The sequence below is a fragment of the Fukomys damarensis genome, unplaced genomic scaffold, assembly GCF_012274545.1.
Source record: "Fukomys damarensis isolate Sample0158 unplaced genomic scaffold, DMR_v1.0_HiC HiC_scaffold_39, whole genome shotgun sequence".
NCBI classification, from domain to species: Eukaryota; Metazoa; Chordata; class Mammalia; order Rodentia; family Bathyergidae; genus Fukomys; species Fukomys damarensis.
Window position 1 is genome coordinate 129,168 of NW_022900951.1, and position 9,489 is coordinate 138,656.

The following is a 9,489-nucleotide window of genomic DNA, read 5'->3' on the forward strand; positions in this document are numbered from 1 at the left end:
ATCAGTACATTTAATATCTATTTTCATCATATCAGCTCTCCCCCATTTCTCTGTCTTAGGCCACACTTCCAATCACTGAACCATAGGAAAATACAGGTTCCTTAATGTAATTTCATTTTTCGTAGACATTCTCCAATAAGAACTATAATTTTTTTTTTTTTTTTTTTTTTTTTTTAGACAGGGTCTCACTATGTAGTTGAGACTAACCTGGAACTCACTATGTAGCCCAGACTGGTCTCAAACTCATAGCAATCCTCCTGTCTCAGCCTCCTGAGTGCTGGGATTAAAGGCGTGTGCCACCACGCCCGGCTTCAAGAACTATAATTTTTTAAATTAGCTTTCACATTTTTCTTCTATAAATTTTTAGTGCTCAATTAAAGCTTTATCTATAAAACCAAGTTTAAGGGCCAGAGTGGTGCTGCCGCCTGCCTTGCAAGTGCAAGGGCCCAAGTTTGATCCCTGGTACCCAAAAACAAAACAGAACAAAACACCCAAGGTTGAAGTTTGACACTACAGTCTAAATAGAATCAGGGAAGAAATCTATTCCTTAATTAATGAGGTCACAAAAATGACATTTTCTATAATCTCTCAGAGTAATTCACATACTTATCTACCTTACTTTTTTCACTTGGATTCTAATTTTTTAGGCTCCTTCTGTGAACCATGCTTTAGAGACATTATACAAAGAAAGCTGGGCTGACCCCGGTTCCCCTTGCATGGTGTGCTTTACGAGTAAATTCCAGCGTAACATCAAACTTCCTATGTGAAGGCTGGGGATTTAGCTCAGTGGTTCTGCTACCTACTTTGCAAGCTCAAGGTCCTGATCGAGTTCACTCTCCGGTATAATCAATCAATCAATCAGTAAAAAATAATGCTTGCAGTCATATTGGGCCGGGCGTGGTGGCACATGCCTGTAATCCCAGCACTTAGGAGGCTGAGGCAGGAGGATCGCTGTGAGTTCGAGACCAGCCTGTGTTACAAAGTGAGTTCCAGGTCAGTCTCAAGTACATAGTGAGACCCTGTCTCAAAAAACGAAAAAACAAAACTTCCTATGTGATATATGCGTGTGGATGGTGAATAAGTGTTCCATGACCAGGAAATGAAGTATGCATTTGGAAAACTCACCTCATATCAGGTATTAGGAGAGATGAAATGTTTCACGTTGTGAATCTCACGCTTCTTTCTGTAAATACATTTCTGATGCTTTAGGAGGAGCTTACCTTTGAGGATGTGGCTGTGAACTTCACCCAGGAGGAGTGGGCTTTGCTGGATCCATCCCAAAAGAAGCTCTACAGAGATGTGATGTGGGAAACCTTTAGGAACCTGGCTGCCATAGGTAAGGAAGATATCATTTTCTCACGTACGCAGTCAGAGTGTTGGTTTGTGCTCAACAGTGCACTTTTCTTAGTTGGAAGGTGGAAACGATGCATTTTCCAGGCTTGGGCACATTTTACCCATTTTAACTGGAATCTACTGAGTTTCATGTAATGTAGTAAATCATTATTATATTTGTTTCTACCTTTCAGGAAGACATTCAGATGACCAGCAAATTGAAGATGAGTACAACACTTGCACAAAAAGTCTAAGGTAATTTGCACTCACAAGAAGAATGCTTTTCAAGTGTCAAAATATGAAAACCAAGCCAACTACACAGACAAGACTGTGTTCAAATTTCTTGAATCTCACAAAATTTTTCCAAGGACTTATGTGTATTGCCTATCTCTAATCTGACAATCATATATTTGAAATATTCCAATGTCTGAAACATTGGTTGTACTGATAATGTACCAAGATTGGCATCTGTGATCCAATGTAAAAGAACAAATAACCAGGAGAGGCACCCACCTGTAACCTCAGCACGTGGAAGGCTGAGGCAGGAACATTGGGAGACCTCACAGGTTCACTACCCGTCCTGACCGCAAAGTGAATCGAAGGCCAGTCTCAACTGCAGAGTGAGACCCTCTTTGAAAAAGCAAAAAGGGGGGCTAAGGATTTAGCTCAGTGGTTCTGCCGTGTGCCTTGTAAGTGCAAGTCCCAAGTTTGATTCCAAATACCAAAACCAAAACAAAAAGAATAAGTAAATTATGTTCCATGCTCAAAAGTATAGATATACTGAAAGAGGTATGTAGATATTCAGGATAGGCGTATATAAAACAAATTTTGTGCATAGTGCCAAGTTCTAATTATATACACCTGTGTTTTAAAAGTCCATTTTCAAATCAGAAACCATATAAGTGATACCAAATATACTTCCACGTGATATACACATATACTATATGAAAAGTTGCTAATTTTGTGGATGTATTCAAAATTCAAATGAATGCTGCTATTTTGATCATAGTTTTCTGTTTTGTTTTCTAGTACAGGGGATCGAACTTGGGCCCTTGCATTTGCGAGACAGGCAACAGAACCACTGAGCTAAATCCCCGGCCCTATCATAATTATTTTTAAGCACTCTAAAGTGCTTAAAACATAAAAAGTGTTTAGGTTCCCAAATACTAAAATGTATATCCCCATATTATTGGTGGGACTATCCCTATGGCATAACATCTACAGAAATATAAATAGAGCTGGGCGTGGTGGCTCACGCCTATAATCCCAGCACTCGAGGCTGAGGCAGGAGGATCGCTATGAGTTCTAGACCAGCCTGGGCTACACAGTGAGTTCCAGGTCAGTCTCCACTACATAGTGAGACCCAGTCTCAAAACAAAACAAAAACAAACAACAAAAAAAGAAATATAAATAGAGATTCCATAGAAAAGGAAAACTAGGAATTCCATTTTTTCCAGCTCTACTTGTACTGTGTATGTTGCCCACAAAGGAGAAGTGCTCCTATCACAGTGATGCATACATACACATGTGTAGCAGCACAAGTTAGAAAAGCTGAACTCTGGAAACAGCCTCAGTGCCCATTCACAGTTGAGTTGATTAAGGAGATGTGGGATATGGGATACCCAGGGCATAAAAGAACATGGCTGGAATCCCAGCACTCTGGGAAGCTGAGGCAGAAAGATCATTAATTAATGCCCAGCCAGGGTAATCTAATGATTAATGAGACTCTCAGAATCAAAATTAAAAAGCCCGTGGAGCCAGGCACGGTGGCGCGCACGTAATCCCACAACTTGGAAGGCTGAGGCAGGAGGATCGCTGTGACTTCACAACCAACCTGATCTCGATAGTGAGTTCCAGGTCACTCTCAACTACATGGTGAGACTCTGTCTCAAAAAAAACAAAAGCAAAAAGCCCATGGATATATCTCAGTGCTAAAACCTTGGTTTCAATATCCACTGAAAACCCTTTGGCTCTACACACAGTAGAATAGTACTCATCCAACATTAGAATGAAGTGATGTTACTTGCCAAAATATGGATGGATGTAGAGCCTGTAATGTTGATTAAATAAGTAAGACACAGAAATTTCAATATCACAAATTATATTTTGTGTAAAAATGCTACAAATGAAAGAAGTGGTACAAGAAATGAGAGATGGTGGACTAGAGACAGGCAGACCGAGGGGACGTCAGAGCAGATCGCCTCATGGTAATTCATTACTACAAAGTCACTTTTAAATGTGATTGGTTGTTTTGTTACTTTTCCCTTTACAGAAGTTTAGAGGGAGAGAAATCCTGTCAATATAAATTACGGTACCAACGTGGAGAAATGGTTGTTTGGACTCCAGATACAAATGCGCACGTGAAACTCGGTGTAAATCAGGGTGAGAGCCTTTCCTGTAGAAGGCACGTGAGTGGTTATTCATCAGCAGATGGGCCCGTCATAGCTAACCCTGGACTCAAACCTTACGGGCAGACCGTATTTCAGGAGAAGCTGTCCAACTGTAACACACATGGGAAAACCTGCACAAAACTCCCATGTTTTCCAAAACATGCAAAGACAAGTCTTGGGGAAAAACCCCATGAACATATGCTACGTGGAAAATCCTTCTCTGATTGTACCATTGAAGAGAAGCCGTTTAGATATAAGCAAGATGTGAAATCATCCATTACATCCAAGGATGTTCAGATCAGGGAAGGAGGTCACAGTGAAGTGAATACGTATAGATGTCTATCACACGGAGAGAGCTTGAAGTCTCACCTTGATCTTCAGACACATGGTGGAAATTTATTTACTAACAAGGATTCATTTGATAATCATGAAACAACTCACATTGGGGAGAAACCCTATGTATGTAAGCAGTGTGGGAAAGCTTTTAGCTCGCGTGCTTATTGTCAAACGCATGAACGGACTCACACTGGAGAGAAACCCTATGTATGTAAGAAATGTGGGAAAACTTTTAGTGCACTCAAAGATTGTTACATCCATGTACAGACTCATACTGGGGAGAAGCCCTATGTGTGTGAGCAATGTGGGAAAGCTTTCAGCAGGAAAGCTAGTTGGCAAATACATGAAAGGACTCACACTGGGGAGAAACCCTATGTATGTAAGCAATGTGGGAAAGCTTTCAGCGAACGTAAAACTTGCCAAAGACATATGCAAAGTCACACTGGTGAAAAACCATATATATGTAAACAGTGTGGAAAAGCTTTTACCAGACACAGTTATTGTCAAGCACATGAAAGGACGCATACTAGGGAGGAGGAACCCTATGTACGTAAGCAGTGTGGGAAAGCATTCAGTAGACAGTATACTTGTCAAATCCATGAAAGGAGTCACAGTGGAGAGAAGCCCTATGTATGTAAGAAATGTGGGAAAGCTTTTAGTGCACTCAAAGATTGTTACATCCATGTACAGACTCATACTGGGGAGAAGCCCTATGTGTGTGAAGAAATGTGGGAAAGCTTTTAGTGCACTCAAAGATTGTTACATCCATGTACAGACTCATACTGGGGAGAAGCTCTATGTGTGTGAGCAATGTGGGAAAGCTTTCAGCAGGAAAGCTAGTTGGCAAATACATGAAAGGACTCACACTGGGGAGAAACCCTATGTATGTAAGCAATGTGGGAAAGCTTTCAGCGAACGTAAAGCTTGCCAAAGACATATGCAAACTCACACTGGTGAAAAACCATATGTATGTAAACAGTGTGGAAAAGCTTTTACCAGACGTGGTTATTGTCAAGCACATGAAAGGAGGCATACTAGCGGGGAGGAACCCTATGTACGTAAGCAGTGTGGGAAAGCATTCAGTAGACAGTATACTTGTCAAATCCATGAAAGGAGTCACAGTGGAGAGAAGCCCTATGTATGTAAACATTGTGGGAAAGCTTTCAGTGCACTCAAAGATTGTTACATCCATGTACAGACTCATACTGGGGAGAAGCCCTATGTGTGTGAGCAATGTGGGAAAGCTTTCAGCAGGAAAGCTAGTTGGCAAATACATGAAAGGACTCACACTGGGGAGAAACCCTATGTATGTAAGCAATGTGGGAAAGCTTTCAGGGAACGTAGAACTTGCCAAAGACACATGCAAACTCACACTGGTGAAAAACCATATGTATGTAAACAGTGTGGAAAAGCTTTTACCAGACACGATTATTGTCAAGCACATGAAAGGACGCATACTAGGGGGGAGGAACCCTATGTATGTAAGCAGTGTGGGAAAGCATTCAGTAGACAGTATACTTGTCACCTAAATGAAAGGAGTCACAGTGGGGAGCAACTCTATGTATGTAAACATTTTGGGAAAGCTTTCAGCACACATGTGAATTGTCAAACACATGAACAGAGTCACACTGGGGAGAAACCTTACATATGTAAGCAGTGTGGCAAAGCTTTCAGCACACACAGTTATTTTCAAATACATGAACTGACTCACCCTGGGGAGAAACTCCATGTATGTAAGCAGTGTGGGAAAGCTTTTACCTCGCGTGCTTATTGTCAAACGCATGAACGGACTCACACTGGAGAGAAACCCTATATATGTAAGCAATGTGGGAAAGCTTTTAGTGCACACAAAGATTGTCAAATCCATGTACAGACTCATACTGGGGAGAAGCCCTATGTGTGTAATCAATGTGGGAAAGCTTTCAGCAGGAAAGCTAGTTGGCAAATACATGAAAGGACTCACACTGGGGAGAAACCCTATGTATGTAAGCAATGTGGGAAAGCTTTTAGCACACATGGTAGTTGTCAGAGGCATGAAAGAAGTCACACTGGGGAGAAACCCTATGTATGTAAGCAATGTGGGAAAGCTTTCAGCGAACATAGAAGTTGCCAAAGACATATGCAAACTCACACTGGTGAAAAACCATATGTATGTAAACAATGCGGGAAAGCTTTCACCACGCACAGAAGTTGTCAAAGACATGAGCGGACTCAACACTGGAGAAACCCTATGTCTGTAAGCAGTGTGGAAAAGCTTTCAGCACGTGTTGTTTGTGAAACACATGAACAGACTCACAGTGGGGAGAAGCCCTATGCATGTAAGCAATGTGAGAAAGATTTCAGCTCACATCTAAACTGTCAAACACAAGGACAAACATACTAGAAAAAAACTGGAATGTGCGAACGTTTTCATCTGGAACTTAGTGTGAAAGACATGAAAAGTCATACTATAAAAATGCTATGCAAGATGTGAATGCATATGTGTCATGTATTCAGTACACTGAGATAATGTCAAATACTTGAAGGAAATTGCATTTGGGAAAGAACTGTTAACAATGAGGAAAATCATTCTCACTGCAATGAGCATCATTGCATTTTATAAGGTGAGTAAAAGAACTGAACATATAAAGTGGCTTACCCAGGGAGAGGGAGACCCTTTTCTTGTACACAAAACCTTTCAGTCCACACAGGTATCACATACGTGAAAGAACTCCCAGTGAAGAGAACTGTAACATAAGTGATAAATGTGAGACAGTTTTTTCCTCAATTTAAAGACATGGAAATTCGCAGGATGGGAAGATTGCATTCATATATGGAAACACTTCCGTTCTTCCACTTGTCTTGAAATACATGAAAGAACTTCCACCGAAGAGAACGCCCATGTGTAAATAATATGAGAAGGCATTTGTGATTCCTGTGACAAGTGGTACGTGTGGATTAGTATCATTCGAATCAAGAATATGTGAAATTTTATTTTTACACGACTTCGTGAAACGCGGTATTGCACAGTGGAGAATTCATATCAATTATTACATGGGAACCCTTGTTTAATTCATACCTTGTTTAATTAAACCTTTGGTTTAATTCATACTGCGAAGAAACAGTATTGTGAGAAACCATTAAAATAAGGAATGTGCACAAGTTACCAGTTGTCCTGCCTGGAAGAGGGGTTATTGTGACAAATGGCTCTGAATGTACAAAGTGTTCTGTTATAACTCATATTTCCAAATTTTTGACCACTTCCCATGTCATTGAAAGCTCAAAAATAAGTTGTGTAAAACTTAGATGTGAAATATTTCTCCAGAAAATAAGCAGAGATACCCTAAAATGTGAGCTCAGTCTCAAAAGTAGATCTCTGCACTAAATAATTTTAAGTTCACTTTTCAGAATAAATGTGCTCACAGAATTGTGTACACTTTTGTAAGCAATAGCATGGGAGATTAATATGTCTTAAATGACACATCTCTTTATTTTACCCTATGTCAGATGCATAGAAGAACTGACGTATTTCTTACATCCACGAGACTCAGTAGTTTGTAGGTCATTTTCATTTCCTTTTGCTTGTAGGAATTGTGGGTAATAATGACTCCAAAACTGAATTTTCCTTAGTAGTTGTCATTTCCCACTAGCTTGTATTTAAACTTGGCTGTATGCATTTCATCGTTCTAGCAAGATTTTTTTCTTTTTTTTTTTTTTGTTCGGGAGATCAAACTCGGGTACTTGTGCTTGCAAGGCAGGCCACCGAACCACTGAGCTAAATCCCCAGCCCTCACAAGAATTTTTAAATTAAATGTCTTATTTTATAATTTTGTTAGGAATCATTTCTGTAGACATATTGAAGAGTTCATCTGTTTTTGCACAGCCAATTAGCAAATACCATGCATTTAATACGTTGTCTCCACATATCTGAAAAGAATGAGTTTACATGCAATGTGTAATTTTTCCAGTTTTCTCTTCATCAGAGCCATTATCATATGTGTGCAATGCTAGTTTTTTATCATTAAATTTTGCTTTTCAAGACCATATTGCCATGATTGCATTGGTGATAATTTTTCAATTCATTAGGCCAGAAATACCTATTTCTGTGAGTCTTCCACTGCTAGAGGCCAACAGGACCATATATTTTCTCCAAAATATAGTTGATTATAATAATCTTTCCACAAGATATAAGTGAGGATATGATTTGTCAGCAAGTACATTCTCACAGGAATTTTTGCTTTAGAGATATTTATAGTGCTTTTTCCTTCCATAAGTAACTGCCCTTCCTAAAACTGAAGTACTTTGTAAAATATTCCTCATTGTTTTGGCCTTAAATTCAGGAGCTCCTCGCCTTGCTATGGGGTCACATTCCTGTAATGCAAAGTCAAAGCCTTAGTGACAAATCCATTAAGTAATCCTAATATTTTGAAGAGTGTACTTTAATCTTTTTTTTTGCGGGGGGGACAAGGTTTCACTATATAGTTGAAGCTGACCTGGAACTCACTATGTAGCCCAGGCTGGTCTTGAACTCAGAGCGATCCTCCTGCCTCAGCCTGCCAAATGCTGGGATTGCAGGTGTGCTAGAGTGTGCCTCAACAAGTTAATTATTTTTTTAACATTCAATGATTTATTTAATGTAATTTTAATATTCATTGTAAACTAAAGACAATAAAAATTTAACGCAGTAAGCTAAGTACACGCAAAAGCTGTATATCCTGAATTACACAAAGGAGTTTCTATGGCCACATATAGTTTCAATCAAGTGTACATTTCCATAATGAGCAACTACTTACAAATATGTTAATATAACACTATTCCAAATGCTTATTTTACCAGTATTCTTTTAGGCATTGATCACCATTGCTACTACTGAAAGCATTTAAATTTAGAATCTTTGATCTGGGAAAATTAGTTCTCCTAAAACTTAGCAAATACCTGTAGTACGTTAGAAGCCAAAAGGCTTTTAAATCAACAAAAGCTTTAACACAGGAGCACTAACACGAAATTTATTTTGTCAAAAACACACAAAAAAAGTTATCTTTAGAAAAGATAGCAAAACAAATTTTCTTACAAAAGCTTGTAATTTCCTACACCCTCTCCTTACACACAAAGATGATGACTGCTGTCTAAAAAACTTCAGAACGCATGAAGTACATGCCTTAGCTGTCAAAAAGGCCACTGAGATTTCACCTATTAAACAGCTAGCACACAGCTTATAATGGCATGAATATATCTACTATATAATACAAGTTTATTCTCAGACAGTCCAAAGTCGGAACCGCATGGGTTGCAGTCATAACTTATATGTAGTCATTAATACATAACATGTAGTCATTAAAATGTAAGTAATGCAAGTATGGTCATATAAAGGCAGGCAATTAAGGGCTGGAACCAAATGCTCTAAAAACAAAGACATGAAGATAAAGTCTGAAAACTTGTGTTTCTTCCTCTC

General features: G+C 39.2%; 1 protein-coding gene across 1 annotated transcript; it reads left to right on the forward strand.

The window, feature by feature from the left end:
* Window positions 1–999: 999 nt before the first annotated feature.
* On the forward strand, window positions 1,000–7,774 carry LOC104851363 (zinc finger protein 791-like). The gene is given in 4 exon segments (XM_010608525.3): window positions 1,000–1,336; window positions 1,527–1,587; window positions 3,605–4,778; window positions 4,780–7,774. Coding segments are annotated over 4 exon segments (2,931 nt in total). The 5' UTR covers window positions 1,000–1,302; the 3' UTR covers window positions 6,442–7,774.
* Window positions 7,775–9,489: the final 1,715 nt, after the last annotated feature.